The sequence below is a fragment of the Poecile atricapillus genome, chromosome 3 (assembly GCF_030490865.1).
Source record: "Poecile atricapillus isolate bPoeAtr1 chromosome 3, bPoeAtr1.hap1, whole genome shotgun sequence".
NCBI lineage: Eukaryota > Metazoa > Chordata > Aves > Passeriformes > Paridae > Poecile > Poecile atricapillus.
This window is the reverse complement of record NC_081251.1, coordinates 93,337,000-93,357,501: the sequence shown is the minus strand read 5'-3', so window position 1 is coordinate 93,357,501 and position 20,502 is coordinate 93,337,000. Positions and strand designations below refer to the sequence as shown.

Sequence of the window (20,502 nt, the reverse complement as noted above, 5' to 3'; positions counted from 1 at the left end):
CATAGCACCTGGAAACACATTATTTGTGTAAGATTTCAGCTATGATTTGTTTAAAGCTACTGCATGATCTGCATATTTTAAAAGATATTCACAGGTTGTGTTGTAGAATGTATTAATCTTCAGAGACCATATTTGCATATTTAGAATGCTGGGAAGTGCCCTTAATCTGGTTTTACAGTGCGTATACGTGAGCAGTGTGCTGATTAATGTAGTGCTAATCTCCTGTCCTGTACAAAACAGAACACTTAAGCATAAGTTAAAGACCCAGATCTGTAAACTGTGGATGTTATTTGAATTTCTGTACTCAGAAGCACTGTTGGAGTGTCAGTTATTTGGATGTGTAGCTAATTTTAATAAAATGTTGCTACTTGATTTTCAGATGGTTATCAGGCCGATTTTTGTTGTTCTGCCAAACAATTTGAGAAAACAGCTGAAGAAGCACAGTCCAGCAAAAGTGACCATCAGTCTAGCAAAACATTACCTTCTCGAAGTCAGACTACCAAAACCCAAGCCAGAGACCGACCAAAATCCAGCTCAGCAGAGTCCACAAATCACAGTAAACTTCCTCTAGTGCCTAACAACATTCTGACACCACAAGAAGGAAAAGCTTCTACTAAAAAATCCGAGAGCCTCACTAAAGCTTTAAAGTTTGAAAAAGCTAATTGTTCTTCTGAGAGCCAATACATGGCACTTTCTGAAGAAAGGATGAGTGGAAAAGATCTTGCCAAGTCCACTGAGAATTCTTCGAGTTCTGAAGACTTGTCAAAAATTGTGTCTAGAGGTAGTCATGGAACACACAATAAAATATCAAGGAACACAGTTCAACCTTTCTCAAAGGTAACGTGTAACAATTCACTTCAAGACAAAACTCTGAGGAGCTCTCCAAAGAATGAGGTTTTGCTTCCTGATAACAGGAAAGGCTCTGGTGAACCCCAGCAAGACTTACTGCTCAGTAAGAGTTTGGAAACTACATTTAAAAACATCTTGGAACTTAAAAAAGCTGGGAGACAGCCACAGAATGAAGCGGCAAGTAGTGGCTCGGTTGAATTAGAGTTCCCTAATTTTTCACCTATTGCTTCACAAGAGAACTGCCTGGAAAAATTTATTCCAGACCACAGTGAAAGTGTTGTAGAAACTGACTCTATTTTAGAAGCAGCTGTAAATAGTATCTTAGAGTGTTAATAGTTACAGTACCATGGACAAGTTATGTTTCTCTTAGCAGAAGCAAATGTGAATGACACCACAAGTACAGCCTGACATGCATTTAAGGTTAACCTTTCTAAACTAGATTCTGTTCTGTGTTTGAGAGCAATACTCATTGTGGTTACAGTGAGATATCCAAGTAAAGTTAATCCTTGTTAGAATGCAGTCTGTTAGGGCCTTACTGTTTCAAGTATTATTATGATAGTGCTTTTGATAATTGCGCAGTACTGCAACATAACAGGGTTGCAGGTTGTTAGGCCCTATATAATATGGTAATATACTGACAATCACAGTCATTTGAAAGGATATATTTATTAAGAAAGTGTTTTTAAAGAGTGATGGAAGCAACAATTCTCCCCTACCCTTCTCTTCCACAAATCATCAAATTTTTAGTTTTTCTGGAAAACCCACTGTACCTCTACTCAGAAGTGATTATTTGCTTTGTTAATGACTCTGTATTCTAGGATTCTTAAGTTGGAAGGAAATCATCAGTGTGTTTACAAGGCTTCATAATTTAAACTTTAAGTGCTTTTCTATTGCTTTCTGAGCAGAAGCTAGTACTTGATATATTTGTAGTGGGTAACTTTAGTCTGTGGGATGATATTATATGATCTTAGTCACAGTGGCATGATATGAAGTAATAAATGCTTGACTAAGGAAGGTAGAATGGAAGCCAGTAAATAGCAAAGTGTACAGGATGAGGCCATGATAGAGCCATTAATTTATATATATAATACATATATATGTTATCTCTTGAGGAAAAGATTTTGCATTTTATAATTGGATGTAGTCAGCCTTGAGTCTTTCTGAAGTGGTATAAATGTTTTTTTATTTGTTGTTTGTTTTTTTTTTTTTAGACCAAGTGTCAAAAGCACTTTTATTTGAAAACTGTATTTGTAGCTTATATTTTAAGAGGATGTTAGCCTTACTCTGATTAAATTTAAAGGCCAGTGTTTATTTTTGATTTTTTTTTGCTTTTTGCTGTCAGAGAATGTTAAATCATCCACCATAGCAGTCATAGTTAGCGAGATATGTACAGACCAAAGTTGATCAGCAATCCCATTGTTTAAACATATCAAAAAATGTGTAATTATTAATTCATATTGTAAAGCCAAGTGAAACCATTGCATGGTTTGTATTTGGCTTGCTGTCATGTTGTTAAGATAGAATCTTATTATTTTATTTATTTATTTTAATCTATGACTTTTTTTTTTTTGCTGCCCATGCTGCTTTGTTCTAGTTTACTTTGGTCATGAGTGCTTTTGTGCACATAAGCGCGCTGACGTTCGTCACGTGTGTGTAGTACATATGTCTGCTCAGGAGGATACAGCTTTTGTGGTTTCTAAGGTATGCTCATGTTCTCCCCCAGAACTTCTCCACCATTTCTCAGAAACATTACCAGCCATTTTCCAGACTTTCTGATTATGATTTTCATGATGTAAGAGGCTCATTGTGACAAGCTGTGGTTGTCAGTCAGATTGCTAGGAGAGAAACCAAAAGGTTTTGCTGGTGTGTAATTCAGTCCATCTGAATGGCACAGACGGAAGCAGAATTAGATCCTTGAGATAGTAGAACATTACAGTGCAACTCAGTATTGAGCTACAGTTCACTGTCTGACCACTAAAGGAAACCAGATCTAGAAAGCAATGAGAGAATGATGAACTTCCTTAAAATTCATTTCCCCTTCAATGTGAATGGAAGTACTGGTTTTGTATGTTACTAATTGCCATTTAAAAAAAAATTGTGCCAATTTTAAAGTATATGTTTGTAAAAACACAACATTCCCAAGTGTTGTAAGAAATATTAATAAGTATTGCCAGTTTTAAATTTTTAGTTGGGAGTCCACAGAATAGACTCTCAGGCAGTTAGTTGTTTTCTTATTGGCAAAACTGACAAGATAGTCTTCACCTATTGCCTTTTTAGGTTTAATAATATTCTCATGGCTGTGTATGCTGATGCATATTTTATTTTATCATTTTGGAAGTTTAGCCATTCTGAACTATTTAGGAAGGAGAGCATAAGTTACACAGCTGTATGTTAACTTGTTAAATTTTGCTTTCATTGAGAAAAAAGTGAAGTTGCACATTTATCAGTCCCCTTGCTTATTTTACCATCTCTAAATGGGTATGGGCTTTCCAGCCTCTCTACAGCAAATACATAACTGAAGTATCAGGTTATGTGTCTTCTATTGGGTCTCACTGGGAAGGGGGGACAATGGCATTTAAAAATGACAAATTACAAAAAGTAATCGTGGTTGATTTGGTCAGACACATTTCTCTGAACTGCTGATGGGAGGAAGCCCTTGAACAATCCTAGTTAGACTGATCTTAGATTGTTAATGTTTTGTTGTTCACTCCTTTGAATTCAGTTCTAAAGGAATTCTGGTACGTGGTGAAGCAGTAAAGGAAAGAATTGTATTTTTGTGGTGCTTAAAAAAAGTTTATTAATCATATGGGCTCAAGTCCAGCAAAGTATTGTGAATGTGCATGACTTTAAACATGTTTTCATTATTTTGCTGGATCAGCATTGTGATTTCAATGTTATTTAATACTGCCTAATATTAAAACAAATTTTAAACTGGCAATTAAGAAAACTATGTTCATTTTGAAGATTTTGGTATAATTTATCTGTTAGAGTAGGGAGGCCTTACAGACTGACTTCACTTAAAGAGGATGTGTCACTTATTGTCAGCGTGGTATGGACTTTATTTGCTTAAATACCTTCATTTGTAAAGTATGTCTCACTTGAAATTGCTTTGTATACATTTTGTAAAAATATTTATAAAATGTTTTGTAAAAAAAAAAGTATAACAAATTGCAGTTTATTTTGTTATGTTGGATAAATACTGTTAAAAGACACAAGTCAGTAAATATATTGTTAATCCATGGATAGGAAATGTTTAGTTGGAGATTACAAATTGAAACAACCATTGCAATACAGCCAAAGATTTGGGAAAAAATGTCTATCTGTGATTGTCTTGATTTAACCAAGTTGAATATTTACATTTCCAAAAGATGATTGGTCTCAGTTTTAAGTAATATGACTACAAAATATTCTTACTCCTCTCATCATGCAGGTCTGTTGTAATATATTTAGTAGGCCAACTTTCCATATTCCTTATGCATCTTTCTGAGCATACACTATTAGGCTTTGGTTCGTGTGGCATTATGACTGCATTCCATAATGTTAATATCCAAATTATGAGAGAGACAATGGTATTGTTGGTATTAGGAGTCTTGCCACAGCGAGGTTCTTGAGACATGCTCTCCTCTGGTGTATTTTTACAAGGTAGAGGAGTCATCTTCCTGGTGCCTCGTGGAGATGGAAGATGAGAGGGCTTTTGTTAGTCAAGTTTCCACTGCATCCACTCTGCAGGTTTGACTCACATCAGCTGCATTTGGTTATAGATACCTGTGTTTGGGTGTTTTGTGAGAAGATGCTGCAATTGCAGGCGGTGCAATGAATCTTCATACTTTTATTAGAGGGGTGATGAACCTTTTCTTACTGTGATTGAATTTTTCAGAGAGTATGCTGAGACTCTGATCTAGTAAAGCTCTTATACCTGGAACTTCCTTACTTTATTTTTGGAGGCTGGAAGTGGAGCATTGGTGAAGGGCACTGCCTCTCATCTTGGAGTAGGGCCTGCACGGCTGAAAGGTAGAAATCTTCATGGTTAGTATTTGTTATTTTGTCAATGAGACAAAATAAACATGTCTTTGAATGCTTCCCACATGGATTCAGACAGTAACAAAATGAATAAAATTAGTTATGTATTATTTTAATCTCTTTCTGGGTTAGGATGGCTAAGCATCTTGGGGTTAATTTTTTTTTTCCTTTTTGCCATATCTCTGTGAATGCACCAGGGAAACTTTTTGCAATGCTAAACATTTTATGTGAAGTCCACTGTGTAGGTATCTTCACCTGAGAATATCTTTGTTCTAGGAACATGGCATATTTTTTTTATTGCTTTTCAATAGCATTTTTATACTGGGGCTTGTTTATTCAACTTATGGGGCAGAATTTATGAAGATTTGGGCATATGTGTTAATGCATAGCTGATTTAAGAAATTCAAAACACCATGCATTTTGAGGATCTGAACGATGGAAAAAAAAAAAAAGCCAGAATCAGATTGGCACAAGGAAAGGTAAGTAAACAATTTTTAAAACCTAGAGGAATTGTTCTCTTCTTCAATAATTTTTTTTATAAGCCTTTGAATTTTTCCTTTCAAATCATACATACTTTTCCTTGGAGTTTTCACAAAAATGTGTTTTTCAGACAGCTTCCAGAAATTTGAGAAATTCTTTGTGACTGGCGGTCAGCTCTCACTTTGGTTAAAGAAAGTCACTGCAGAAAAGAAGCAAGGTCTGGTGAAGATCTGCTTATAGCAGCTCTGGTGCACAGATGCAATGCATGTACAGATTTCAGATGAATAGTGGTGGGTGTACTGAGTTATTTGTGATTTATGGATTAGTATTTGTAAGTGCTTCTAATCTTGCAACTGGTCATCGTATTGGACATGGAAAAAAAAGTGCATAATAATGAGTTACAAAAGGTAAACACCAAGTAAGCTTGAGGGAGCTTCCTGTACTAGGGAGGAAAACCCACAAAGGACACAGAGTGTCCAGCTGAACCAATGTTTTTTTGTGTTAAAGGAAAATCCTTTAAAACTGCCCTGCTGTGTGCTGAGGATAAACCTCATTTTATTTTTTTTCTAGTTTGTCTTAACCTTGTGGGGAAAAAGTATTCTATAAATGAGGAAACTATCTGCATCAGAATTGAAGGCTCTTCTGTATTTTATATATATATTTATATATATAAAAGATATATATTATATCTAATATATATTAGATATATATATATGTGTATGTATGTACACACACACACATATGCAGGGTGGGGTTTGACCTCTTCTCCCAGGTAGCTAGTGACAGAACAAAGACAGACTGGAGCTGTGCCAGGGGAGGGTCAGGCTGGATAGAATAGGAATTTCTTCACTGAAGGGGTTGTTCATCACTGGAATAGACGGCCCAGGGAGTGGAGTCACCATCACTGGGAACCTAGTACAGCTCATCTCACAGCGTGGCATTGCTGGGTGTATCTGTGACAAATAGCCAACAGCATAAAATGCATGGAGTTAATATTACTGAGGTTGAACAGTTCCACATTGCTTTCATGGCAAAATTAATCAGGGATTTTGGAGGCCTCTTGTTTTCAAGGGCAAATAGAATGTCTGCTGTGTTTGTGGAAGACTTGATACTGAGTGCTCAGGAATAGGGACTTGGAAATCTTGTGTCCAGAGAAGAAAATTCACATGAGGCTGAAGGAGATAAGGCTCCAGGGTTTGGAAGAGATGAGCAGGAAGGTAAGCGTGTGTGTGATGGATTTTTTTTGGGATCTGAGATTTAAACGACCTAAACTTGATTTTAACAACATAGGATGTATTGTAGACACGGGAAGTTGTACAGTATTGTATCTGTTTATGTATTAGATAACATAATTAACATAATATTAATCATACTGCTCTTTTTTCCTTTGCACCTGGGTGAAGAATGGATTTAGTGAATATTTTACTCAGATGAGGATTTGTGTCTTTAACAGTTGCAAGGATGGGCTCACACACAGTTGGAAAGCTCTTTGTGAAAGAATGTATCTAATATGCAAGGTTTGATGTTAATTTGAGCAAGAACATTGGAAAAAACTGTGAGTCAGTTTGAAAGTATGTGGAATGGCTGAGGTAGTTTCATCCTACTGAATGAGTGTCATTGACAACATAAGTCTTTACTAAGAGGTCAGGCAGGTATAGAATCTATTTGCTACTATACTGGTTTCTTTGAGGTTAAATTTCCCCCAGTGATTTAATTAATTTTGAGTTTTTAGTGAAAACAATATAAAACATATCTGTAGTAATTAGAATTCCCTTTATGAAAGTACATTGTTACTCTCATCTCTTCAGAAGGGCAGTTTTGGTCCTGTGACAACCAGTCCGAGAGTTAAATCTCACTTCCCAGGAAGTTTAGGACTGCTTTTTTTAAAATGAAATATTGACACACCTGATTTTGTTACAGCTAAAAGGGAGATACCAGCCTACTCTGATTTTGTCTTGTTTTATCCTTTGGCAATCAAATTTTAATCTCCTAACTAAGTAATAAAGTGTTCTTGGGTACTTTTAGCCTTAAGTCACTTAGATCTGTTTCTTCAGCAGTATTCTGTCAGAGACTGCATGGGTTGTTTTAGAGCCATTTTTATGAAGCAGGCTCCTAAAAAAGATTGTCATATTTTACCTGTGCTCTTATTTTCTGTAAATTTTGCATAGCTTTTGGAGGAAAATAATGTTTGTCTTAAATGGGTAAACTCTCTAGCTAAGAGACCCCCCCCTCCTCTGTTGTTGCATGCTGATGTGTTTAGCATCTACCCCAATCAGAGTGAAGGTATTTTCTTCCTTACCTGGCTGGTTTGGTAGAAATAAATACCAGGATGAGATTATTGATGGCTGGGAAAACTGGATTTATTTACTTGTTTTTATTTTTATCTGCCATGCTCTTTCAGACTTGGAGGTGTTAGTAATAGTTTTATTGCTCTGATGCCAAGGTCCAGGCATTGAAAGAATTTGAGACTGAAGATTGGAGTAAACCATGCCACAAGTGGTATGACCACGAGCCTTAAAACCTTATACTCAAACACAGACCTGTTTGTACTGCAATCCAAAAGCAAGATTTATCTTGAAATCCAGTTTTGTTGTGTGTATGGAGAGGAAGAGGAGAAGGAGTAGATATAAATTGTTAAAGGTTTGTTGTGTTTTAGAACAGAAAAAAGAATTTTCACTTGCCTCTTCCTTCCCCTCATTTACTTAAGGTGGTTGCAGGAGCTTTGACATTGTTGAGTTGACAATGTTCTGTAAAGGGTTTAAAAGTGAGAAGCAGGGTGTAAAGCAGAATATACAGCTCTATTTGTCCATTCCAGAGGTAGCTCAGTAACATCATGTTCTGTGCAGATAAACAGTAGGTTTCAATTATCTGGTGCTAATTATCACCCAAATTTGATTTGCACGCTCTTCAAAGAGACTCATATCTTTCTATTTAGTTATTTGTTTCAGTGCAATAAGTGAGTTTAATTCAAACCAAACGTGGGTCAATTTTCTACTGGAAAAAAATGCAAGGAATGTATTTATCCACAGTCATATCAGTTTAATTTTAGTTTAATGTATGTGGTGGTTCACGGCCTCAGTGGGGAGGTGAATTTGTGTCAATCTGTGAATTGGCTTTGCCTGTTTGGCAGTTTTGTAAAGGGCTTGGTCAGTTGTAGAAGGTCTTAAATGATTGTGCCAAATGGGGTGGTTCTGGTGGGCTCTGAGTAATGAGAGGAAGTTTTAACATTATACAGATGTAACCAAATCTCATTGTGAAGACTTTTTCCCCCCAAATATTATTTCCCTTACACAGCATTGGGCCAGTTAGTCTTTCACACAGACTTTTTTTGTACTGCAGTAATTGTCCTTTTAATCTTTATAGGCAGACTGTATTTATTCCTCTGTCTGTAGTGGTAAAGACAACAGTCTCTGAAGGCATTGGAACAATGGTCTCATGCCTTTCCTTCACCAAAAGCACCAACTAAAAACTATAGGCCTAGGGAAGAAATGAGGCAATTTAAGGTATTTCTGATGGAGTGATTGACTAAGACACTGAGCAGTGCCCTGGAAATCCCACAGTACTGTCTCATCATGTGGATATTGTCGTGGGAAATGGGCTCTTGGTGGCCCTGCTTGAGCAGGGGCCTTAACAAGGTGACCTCCAGTCATCCCATCCATCCTTAACAACTCTGTGCTAATAATATTCAGTTAATGTTGTGGAGAAAGGTTATTTAAGTGTGCAGTATTGGCTGGCTGCAGTTTTCAATTGAACATTATGAGATCACACAGGTCATGGTGTGTATTAAAAAATACATTAATTTTTTGCTTTTTATGACCTCGAAAGAGAACATACTGTGAGAAAGGTGTTAAAAGATTGTTACTAGTCAAATAGTATTTTACAGATAAAAAACAACTGTCAGTAAAGTAGGCATCGTCTTCAGCAGAGCTGTCTCATGAATGAATATTCACCAAATGCTAGCAGCTACTTGATGCTCTGCTGGGGAATCTCCTACTCTGTAGCTCTAGCTCCATGCAGTCATTCATAAAATGTTCACTGGATGCAGTGAATGCTCTTAATTTTAACATCTTGTCTCTTTCCAGCATTAAAAATATTCTGTGTCCATCCTCATCCACAATCTCTTTTACTTGGTTTGTTACCCACTGCTGCAGTAGCTGCCAGCTCCCCCCTCCGGTCTCAATCTCTTCTTTCAGCTCATAGTGAAAGCAATGCTGGCAGCTGCTCTCTGAGCACAGATGGCAAACTTAGTCCTTGTTCAGACACTTGAGCCTCTGGTTTTTCTTTCCCTTGAAATCAGTCTTTGTGATAAAAACCTAGTTACTTATTTAGTGCCTCTGTGGTGTAATGGATGTAGCCAGGGGGCAATCTGCCATGCAGCTGGTTAGGCATGGAACAGCCACAGCAGGGAGAAGGGTAAATCCAGCTGGGAATTGCTGCCTGTAAAGGTGGTAGTGAAAGTGTTGCTAGCCCTGGTAATTGGTAACAGCCATTTACAGGGGCAGGGAGTTTGGGTACATGTTCTTGCTAAAAGTTGTATTCAGGATTGTGCACTCCTCTTTCCTCTCCTGCATGTAGGAATGTATAGACCCCCTCCAGTTCGGGGCCCTCACAAACCAGGGACATGCAGCACAGGCTGGGTGGGGATGTTAGAGCCTGCCCTGGCTGTGGGGTGCCTGACTGCACTGAGCCTAACACAGGGCTCTGGCCTCCTTTGCCGTCATCCAGGTGAGTGGGGTTTAGGCTGAAATCACCTGGACCTCTGGATAAGGAGCTTTTAGGAGTGTGGGGTTTGTTTTGTTTTGTTGAGATTTTTTCAACTTTCTTTTTTTCCCAGGAGAAGGATGAAGGAATGGAGTGGTGGTAGACACTAGAATCTGGACAGAAGTTGAAATTTGATCTGCAGAGTATTTTTATCCTACATTTTGACTACCTTTCAGAAAAAATAGTGTAGATTCTGTAGGCAGATGGACACAACAGCACTGCAAAGTGTGAATTTCTTCCGGCTGTCTTAATGGAGTGTTGATTTTAAAACCTAATTTCATTGCTGCTTGCTATGCAGTTAGCACACAGTGCATACATTTGGTTAGTTCGGCTGTGCGATGCCATACTTTGTTTTGGGGTGGATGTCACTATTGACACTTCAATCAAAACATCTTTGTAAGGTAAGTGAGCAGTCAAAGAGCAAACAAAATTGGAGGGAAGGAAAGAAGGATTATGCCAAAAAACCTGTTAATATTCTAATTCTATCAAAATTTATTTGAATGAAGTGTTAACTGTTATACAAAAAAAAGTTAAGCCCCACCAACCCTCCCCCCCCCTCCCAATCAATCAACCAACCAACCAAAAAACCAGCAAAAATAGAATTGTGGTACAGGAAATTTTAAACCCACAGAAGCATTTTTTTTTACGGTATCAAGTAAAGTAGAACCTGACCAACGGGCTGATCAAGAGAAGATGAATGAACTGATACTGTCACATAAACTTGAAATAAATGAGAACAAGACAGCTGATGGAGAAAAAGATGAGCACCAGTGAAGTAAAGCCACTTTTATTAAGAATATAACAGTTCCAGAATAGTAGTAACCGTCACTGTCTTATGTAGTACCAGTAACATTTACTGGTACTTTTGAGCATAGTGAGATGAAGAAACCCACCCTGACTGAGGAGATTCTCCCCACTTTCTAATGATGAAGCAATTCATAAATGTTGTAACTTCACAAGTAGCTTAAGATCTGATCATTCCTTCTCAGTAGTGATCTCGAAGTTGCTTCTCTGAATCTCTTGTTTACTTAATGACGTTCTTCACTAATAAGAAATAGGGAAGTTTTTAAGCACTTACGATACATCGAATGGAAAAGGAAACTATTTCCAAAAATTCTGAAACACTTTGGGTGGTGGAAAGGAGATTTTTTTTTTTAAATTTAAATATTGTGTATTTTATAAATTTTTGGTGGCTGTGGTTTGCAGATCATTCTCACGATCCTCCACGAGGTGGAGGAAGCAGCTTGTGCTTCGTGCTGCGGTGTGGGAAGGGGCTGCGGGCGGTTGTGCAGAGCTCCCGCTGCCCTCCTTTGCCACTGTCAGCCCCCACACTCTCCCACTCCATGGAGGGAGGATGCAAGGAAGGGCTCTGAAGCGTGTCTTGCTGGTTTGCTCCTTTTAAGAACGATAATGGGGATTTCAGTATTGTGATTCATCAGGAGGTCTCTAAGGGCTGCACAGAATCACAGAATATGCTGAGTTGGAAGGGACCCACACGGATCTTTGAAATCCAACTCGTGGCCATGCACAGGGCATCCCCAGCAATCACATCGTGTGCCTGAGAGTGTTATCCAAGCATGAAGGAGGTTGAGTGATTGTGATGGGAGAAGCTTGGTCCCACAGCTGTGTGCTGCCTGTCCGTGGTCATACAGCCAGGGGCTGGTGGATAAACCTGGTTCTCTGAGATTTGGTGTGTTGCAATATATTCAGTCCTATAGTCTGTTTCACTGTAGAACTGCTGTTCTTTATGGATGAAGTACAAGTAGGGAAAATAACAGCTGGTGTCTGTAATTAAAAATTTTGTAACCTACTAGATTTCTGCTAAGGGCTCTGATTTGTGAATGGGTTTTCTGTTGACTCTGGTGAGATTTGGAAGTACTTCCCTTGCACAGTTATCCCTAAACTTGTCTGTTGTTGAGTCCTTTGTTTTCAGTCTTTGCAGCTCCTAAAAATCAAACTGCATTCAGTTTGTAATTTCCTTTCCTTGTCTGAAGCCCTCACCCAACTGATTTTTATTTTTATCTGTGATGAAGGATGTCAAGCCCAAAATAGAAAATACTAAATAAATAAATACCAAATAAATAATAAATAAATTGAATTTTAAAATTCAATTCAGTGGATTTCTGTTGGAAAAAAAATGAAAAAAAATCTGTTAATACTCTTACATGAATGACACAACACTGCTTCTGTTTTACCTGATCATCTTATGGCAGATCACTTGACTTACTTTTCAAGGCATTAAAGTGTGTTTGCAGCTGTGCTAAGGTTTTTTCAGCATTTCAGGCCGAACTCAATTTTATCCAGATAAAAGGTCACTAAGAATGTGGTGTTATCAAGGTGATTTGCAGTTAGTGAACACAAAAGCAGAACTGCAGCTTGAGATAGTGAATTGCTTGGAAAGAAGGTTGGAAAGGGGTGTTGAGGAGCCATTTCACCCTCCACACCTGATCCCCTGTGCCTGTCCTGCTCTTGGCAGAAGCCTGTTGAAGATGGCTGTTGTGAGCTTGCACAAAAAGTCGTTTTGCTTTCTTTTAGCCCAAACATTTTCTACGAGCTGATTGCCTTTGTGTTCCCACAAGCATTGTGTTGCCGTAAATGAAGCATCTGAGAGCTGCAGTGTGAGGTTAGAAAGAACTGGGATGTGAGGAAGGTGTGGTCTTCTTAGTGTTGTATCAGGGAAAATGTCCATGATGATGTTATTAAATGTAGGAAAGAGTGTATTCTATTATGTTCCGAAGTTTTTATTTTTGGGGGAAGGGCAAATTGTTGGTTGGTTTAGTTGATGCTTGGGGTGTTTCCTCTCTTCCCTTTACTATTATTTACTACTATTTATTATCCCTTTACTATTATTTGTACCACTTCCTTAAAGGAAATATTTTTATTTTTTTTTTGCCAAAATATGTGAGGACTTCTTGTGGCATAGCCTTGCCAGTTAGAGCCATAATTTCTTCTGACTGATGCACCTATGATAGTAACCTGTCTAGCTTACAGACAAGGACTTAGAAATTTCTAACAAATTTGGATATATGATCTGTACTTCAGGTGAGGTTTGGTCTCTCCTCCTTTATATATGTTACCTTGTGACAAGCTAAATAATCTTAATATAAACTTCTGAAAAAGATTTGCAGGATCAAGCTTCGCCAGCTTCTGTGACGGCTAAAAGAATGTGTTTTTTTACTGAAGACTGGTTTTAGTGGCAATCTGTTAATGTGGTAAAGCAGTCAGATGACCAGGCCCCAATTCTTCTTGAGAGGCTTAAAATTCAGGTGACCATACTTATGATTAATAGAATCTTAGCTTTAATAGAAGTAATTCTGCTTTGGTAATATGGTAGTAATAATAGTAATATGCTTTCTCTGGGTGGAGGGGTAAATGTATGGGAGCACCCTCTAAATTACTTGAAGAAAAACTACATTTATTCTGAAGTATGTGAACTTGGCCAGAGATAGCTGATCTCTGGAGCTGTGTTAAGTTATGTGAGTTATCTGTCCCCAGAGGCAAAACTTACCTCCTGAGTCCTGAAAGCATGTTGGCTTTGCTATTTTATTTTTGATACAGGACTCAAGTTGGGCAGTACCTATATGGGAAGCAGGGTGGGACAGCAGTCTTCTTAAAGCTTTACACTTAAGGTGAAGAATTTTCTCCCTGAGTGATGAGGAGAGGGACTGCCTTAAATTCTCTAGCAACAGCAAATTCAGAGCAAAAGCCAGTGAGGAGCTGCAGAGAAAGCTCTGTGGCTTCCTTACAGGGTCAGGCTGCAGCAAGGACCAGACCAAGGGGCTCTCTCTGGTGAGGGATGGCCCCTTGCTGATCCATGCTCAGGGCTGGAAACTATAGTAGAGCCTCTCAGTAGGTGCCCTTGGTGCTTCTTGAGATGACCCAGCAGCCTCCAGCATGCAGGGCCTGGGATGCTGCTTTTGCTCCCTTGCTGGTGGACCTGCACAGGAGAGAGGTTCCCTTCTCTGCCCACTCATGGCCATCTCTCCACCCCTGTTATCATGGAAATTTGTTATGAAATGAGGCAATAACAATCTACAGGAGTCAAATTTTACTATCATAGGCCTTAGCTCCTGCAGATACAAGTGAGTGTGGAATGAACACTGTCTCTTCCTTTTGGAATGAAGGGTTAAGTAACTTAAACTGGGACCAGTCTCCTGGTACAGGGAGATCTGTGTCTTGAGGATTGCAATTTTTTTCTCTGTGGAATTCATTGATCTGTTTGCTATTTCTCTTTATTGCAAAAACTCTATAATTTCTATTATTTTAAAAATCTTTATCATCCTGCTTCTATTTGGTGGTAGCTCAGGCTGACAGGAAGAAAGCAATCTATAAAACATGTGGTGAAGTGAAAAATACACCAAAATTTCACTTCAATGCTCTGGCCAAATCTGTCTTATGGGAGTTGCTACTCTAGCCTGCTCTGTGCTGGAGAGACCTTTTCCTCATCTTCACTAGTGCTGCAAAACTGTGCTTCCTCTTATGCTGAGGCCAAGTACATCCTGAGAAAAAATGGTTTGGTTTGCCAAACATGCAGCTGATGACATGTGTATTTATGCTCCCTGGCAAACTAAGTTAAACAAACAGGGACTAAGTTGGGAAGTCGTTATAGGAGGTAATACTTCATTATAACTTGACTATGAGCTGCTTCTTCTTCCCAATTATGGCATCCCTATGCATCGCTTTCCCGAGAGAGGAGTATTCTGGGGAAAAACAAAGTACAGCCTTGGAAGTGCAGTAACTATACAGGAAGGGACAGTAGCTAGAGAGAGGGGTCTGAGCACATGTAAATTTGTCTCGTTTTGTTCCAAGCATGGTTGTTTCTACCTCAGATATTAAACTGTTAAATTAATTCCTGAAAACTCAGTTGCTCGGTTCACAGTGTGCCCGAATTCAAGCCGTGTTTCAGTAACATCAGGTTCTGTGCAAATAAACAGTAGGTTTCAATTGTCTGCTGCTAATTATCACCTAAATTTGATTTGCACGCTCTTCAAAGGGACTCATATCTTTCCATTTAGTTATTTGTTTCAGTGCGATGAATCTTTAATTCAAACCAAACGTGGCTCAATTTCCAACTGGGAAAAAAAATGCAAGGAATGTGTTTATCCATGGTCATATCAGTGCCTCTCTTTAGTTTAATATATGTGGTGATTCATGGCCTCAGTGGGGAGGTGAATTTGTGTCAATCCTTGAATTGGCTTTGCCTGTTTGCCAAGTTTGTAAAATCAGTAGAAGGTCTTAAATAATTGTTCCTAATGGGATGGTTCTGGTGGGCTGTAGAATAAGGAGTGCAAACCCTGAAGTTACACAGGCACAGAAAAAATCTCATTAGACTTCAATTCCCATCCTACCTATAAAAAGCTGTCTGTGTGAAGATGAAATGGCGAGATGGGATAACAGGATCTAGACTCTTCTCTACTGCTTAGAATCTCAACTTAAAAACGTGTGTGTTATATGTTACACAGGCACTTTAGTTGTCACCTAAGTTGTCACTGTGACCCTCTGGCTTGTGCACCAAGCCAAATTTCAGTCACAGAACTGAAGGATTTCTGGACATTTTTCTTTTTAAAACAAACAGAAAGCACCAAATGCAAGCAAGAGGGCTACAGCAAGAAGAAAATCTCTTTGTAATAAATACCACATGTGATCACAATTTACGAAGCAGACAATAAAGAGTAATTTAAAAAGAGAAATCCTTCTATTCTCTTTCATGTGGCTAAAGGCAGCATAATTTCTGGCTGTCTTTACTGGAGATTTATTCAACGATTTAACACCCCCTTCTGGTTTTTTTTTTTCCTGGAAGCTCAGAGGAAGACACTTTATTAACTTGATATTCTTTAGATTCACATCTGACCTCTGATTTCTTTTAGCATGGAGATAGTTGGTAGGAGTTTTGAATTTTTTTCTTTAAAGAATACTTTTAAGATATTTCAGTAGTATGATGTTGTGTTTCCTGCAGTTTTTTTAGATTTTTTTCTAGTGACTTGAGTAAATACCAGTATTTTTGATAAGTCTATGAATGCTGAAAACACCTCAAATTCTGTATGTTGTCTTTTGATACTTTAAAGATAGGTTATCTGACACCTCTGCAAAAGAAGAACCTGTTTTGATTTGTTGCTCAAACAGTCTAAAGTGGTGACCTAATGTAAAAACATTTGCTGTTGGCAGTGGAGGAAAAATTTCAACTTTATACCAAGTATTTCTTACACTTCCCTGTTCTGGGCTTCTGTCAGTCCCAGTTAAAATCAGGGGGCTTCTGAAGTGGAACTGTAATTATAAAATGAACACGCATGTGCATTTTTTCCTGTGACTGTATCTGTAAGGTTCATCTCAACACGGTTTGATACAAGGAGTTCCTCTTTGTCAAATGAAAACTTTTCTGGTTGGGTCAGTGTTTCTGGATTTCAGTGCTGTGTGACTGGTTAATCTCTGTAGTATTTTTATGGTTTATTTCCAGTCATGCCAAATACAATCCAAACAGTTGTATATTTTCTTCCTGTAATGGAGGTAGAGTATATTCTGGTAGAATTGGTACGGCATACAAGACACACTAGAATTTACAGGGTAGAAGATTTAAATTTAGGTTTCTCAGCATTTGTTGACAAAGATGGAGGGGCTGGGTCTTATCATTTAAAAAAACCCAAAGTAAAGATAAAATCCAGAACAAGTTCTTTCTTGTCACAATAGAAGTGGGATAAATAGTAAGATAAATACGTTCAGATTCATAGATATATGTAAATTCTGTGTGTGTTTTGTAAGGTTTTGTTGTGATGCTAGTAGGTGCCTCTTGTTTCCTAATATCTGTATCTATTCTGCCTCAGTGACAAGCAGCAACATGAGAAAAGCTTTACTTTTCTATATTTGTAGGGTTTTCAGATGATGTATTAAAATTATTTGTCTCAGAGTGAAGCCCTCAAGAAATGGTTAGCTCTGTGCAGAGATTGGGAGTGGATGGTGATGGGCTTTTAAAAGTTCTTCAGTTCTTTAACGATAATTTTTATAGAGCTGGAGCTTACTTTAGTAGAATCTGAGTATTCATTTTTACAGATGATCAGTGTACAGATTTTCTGCCTGGAACAATGTTTATACCACGTGAAGCACGATACCTTTGCTAAAATATCTTTGAGTTATGCTTTATGAATTTATTGTGAATTATGCTTTATGAATTATTTTGAGGCAGTTTTTCTGTTCCCATTTTCAGTCCTCCAAAGCCTCTCAGTTTAGACTCTGGGAACTGGCTTTTTCTTAGCCATTGCGTAGTAATAACTGGTATCCTTAAGGATTTGCCTCTCTCCTGTTTCACAGTTCTCCATGTCTAGAATTTCTCTTTGAACTGAAAATGCAGAGATAACAAGGGCTTGAAAATGAGCTCCAATTCATATTGCTTTCCAGGCAAGGGAAAAATCATGGGACAGACCCCTAATCACACATTTTTCTGACATTATCTCTTTGTTGTGTATCTAGCCCTAAGTACAACCATTTCTGTGGGAACAGTTTAGGTCTTTAATTCATTCTTCCTCTTTCCAGGAGGAGGTGACCTGAAGTTCCCTTCTGCCCAGGTAGTGTAATGGCTTTTAAAGATATATTTTTGAAGATATGATAGTTTTGAAATTATTTTGAGTCAGAAACAAGTTGGTTTGTTGTTTTTTTAAAGGTATCAGAATGCTTGAATTTTCCTTAATAGTTGTTGTTCATAATGTGGAGAAGGAATCTTTCCCACTCCTTAATATTTCACTCTTTCTGTCAGTGTGTCTCCCTAGATAGCTTCTGTGACTCCTTTGTCTTAGAAAGCTTTCTAACTGAAGTGGTCTTTGGATGTCTAGTTTTTAGCCAGCTTTGTTACTTGGCCCAGGAGCCTTGTGTTGTTGACTCATCACTTATGAGGAAGATACTTAACTGTGAATACCCTGATGCATTCTTGGTAATTCAGCACAGAGCCTGTACCTATAAGGTACTGTACTAGTTCAATCATAGATGAAATGGTTATAGATCTCCAGACTGGGCAAGAAACTATTTGCTTTGCATATCTAGTAATTTTATTTCATTGACTAGTTTGCTGCAGAATAATTTGCACCCCTACTACATGTTGTTGCTCTTAAATTGGTGGCAGAAAATCTGTGTGTGACAGCGCTTTTGTCCCCAGCCTTGTGCCAGATGTTTGTGACTGGACTATCAGAGTTTCAAATTGCCTTTATGTGTGTAGGAATCTACTCAGCAGTATTTGTTTATTTCTGCTTTTGGTCCAAGTCTGTTAGAACCAAGGGAAGGATTTAGATTTTTCTCCAGTCCTAAAGTACTCTGAGTTGTTTGTGTAATTACAGTCAGAAAGCAAGCAACAAAATAAAGAGTGTGGAGAAAATCAGCTCAGCTATATATGACTTTAAATAGATTAAAAAAAAAAACACAACCAAAGAACTGGTTGGTACAGCTCAGTACTGAACTGAGAATGTGAAGAAATTAACTGACTAAACCTTCAGTGAGGCATGGCAGAAATAAGCTCTTGGAGAACAGAGACAGATACTTTATCCCCAAAAAATTTCCCAAGTATGTATATCCCAGTTAATCTTTACACCTGAGGAGGTTTGGGGCTGCTGTGGCCCCCCATGCTGCTTTCACACATAGGTAACTTCATTAATTTTGCTAGGGTGAGGTTAGGAAATTCTCAAAGCACAGACCAGGTTGATAATCAATCTTTTATAAGGGCTCCAAGATTAGTGGTGTCCAGGGCATAAAAACACTCTGAGAAAAATCTTTGACAAAATATCCATGTCTTTCTCCCCCTTATGCTACAATTAAGAAAAATGGGTCTTTTATGTCCAGTGGAGAAACTTTGTCACAGCTCTCCATGCCTTTGACACCTTGACGCTGGATTATGTTATCGCCGTGCTCTCCATATGGAGCTGTGTGCTGAGATCTGTAGAAACTGGAGCTGGTGCACAGTGTGGAGCTCCATGCCAGGAACACTTGAGATCAGTCTTGCTTGTTGTTAATAAGTTCCTGGGAAGAATTAAAGGTGTTAGTTGGAACCTATAAAGCCCGAAATGGTTACCCAGGAGGCTGATTCCCTTCCTGCAGCACAGCATTTGTATCTGGAATCAGCCAGAGACGCCCGACCTTGGCTTTGGAATTCACTTCCCACATCCACCCTCCTGCGCTGGGGTCTGTCCAAACTTAGTGTGTGCTGCAAGCTCAGCCTGTTGTGCCTGATGACCTGGTAGGGGATGGTGTGAGGTACTGGCAATTTGCTTTCTCCTGGTGGTGGTGTGTAATTTTATCTGCTGGTGAGTACTTTGTTTTGGATTTTTTTTGTTTCCTTTCTTTGTGCTAGAAAAAACAGTATACCGCTTTTTGAAATTAAACCATAGCTACAGTTTATACGTGCAAACAAATGGCTGGAAACAAGGCATTGCCAAATGCCTTTCAATTAATTGCACTTCTGGTTCCATCAAAATCAGTGGGCATATGCAACCTACATCTGATATGGTAGGATTTATTCCCCTGAGCAAAACATTTGTGGTCAGATATGAATCTATAAAGAAATTCTGTGTCAAGATGGATAAGATGAGGAAACCCTGATGATAGGGCTTCTCTTTAAGACTGAGAGCAGTGATGAGCCATTATGTAGCAGCATTTTCAGCTGGAGAATGCAAAGCAAAGACAAGCAGCAGTATAAGGAGATGCAAAATCCATGCTGGTGTTTGTTATATGTTCTGCTTTACTCTCAGCTTGTTAAATGAGGTACAGAAGAGGGGAAGCTGCAAGGGGGTGGGATGTGTTTGATTTCTGATGAAGAGAGGGAGGATGTGCAGTTTCAGCTCTGCAGTACAGAAAACACAATGTGCAAGCTTAGCTGACTCTTCCTCAGTGCAGATTCTATGAGGTGCCATGATAGGGTCTCAGAGAGCACATTAAGGAAATTAAAATGGGAAACCAAACCTGGGATATTTAGGTATCTGGGTAAATTTGCATGGCTGTGCTGTGCCCTTTGAGAAAGGGCCTGAAACAAGATTTTTGTGTCTGTAATAATGTAGTTCACAGTCAGGAAGAAATTATGACAATTTGTTTTGTTTAGCAGTATAAATAATATTGCAAATAATAACATATGCTAATAATATATAACAGTTTTAAGTGGAGAATCCAATGACTTAATGAGAGACAGATTTGTTGCTTCTCCATTTCACCAGGAACTGTCAGGAGAGGGAGGATAAAGTGTTAGAATGCAGAGAGTATATATAAATCCAGAGGCTGGAGTGTTTTATTCACCAGTGGCTCATCCCTAATATTGTTTGGCTATAGACCAAAGTTCCAATCTGACAAGACAGGATGTAAAACTTTGGGTAATCCATCCACCAAACAGCACAGGCCAGATTTTTCTGGTTTTGTGTGTGTAAACAG

General features: G+C 38.4%; 1 protein-coding gene and 1 long non-coding RNA gene across 6 annotated transcripts in view; both read left to right on the top strand.

The window, feature by feature from the left end:
• BICRAL (BICRA like chromatin remodeling complex associated protein) overlaps nt 1-4,698 on the top strand; it is a 44,229-nt gene extending 39,531 nt beyond the window's left edge. For all 5 annotated transcript variants that reach the window (XM_058835208.1, XM_058835205.1, XM_058835210.1 and 2 more), the window contains one exon: nt 380-4,698. In XM_058835208.1, coding sequence (XP_058691191.1) covers nt 380-1,182 — 803 coding nt within the window. In that variant the 3' untranslated portion in view covers nt 1,183-4,698. The remainder of the gene's footprint in view (nt 1-379) is intronic.
• A 1,387-nt stretch (nt 4,699-6,085) lies between these two features.
• LOC131577391 (uncharacterized) overlaps nt 6,086-20,502 on the top strand; it is a 43,390-nt gene continuing 28,973 nt past the window's right edge. Inside the window, exons 1-3 of the long non-coding RNA XR_009277201.1 lie at nt 6,086-6,566; nt 9,925-10,074; nt 10,184-10,511. This is a non-coding gene — a long non-coding RNA (uncharacterized LOC131577391). The remainder of the gene's footprint in view (nt 6,567-9,924; nt 10,075-10,183; nt 10,512-20,502) is intronic.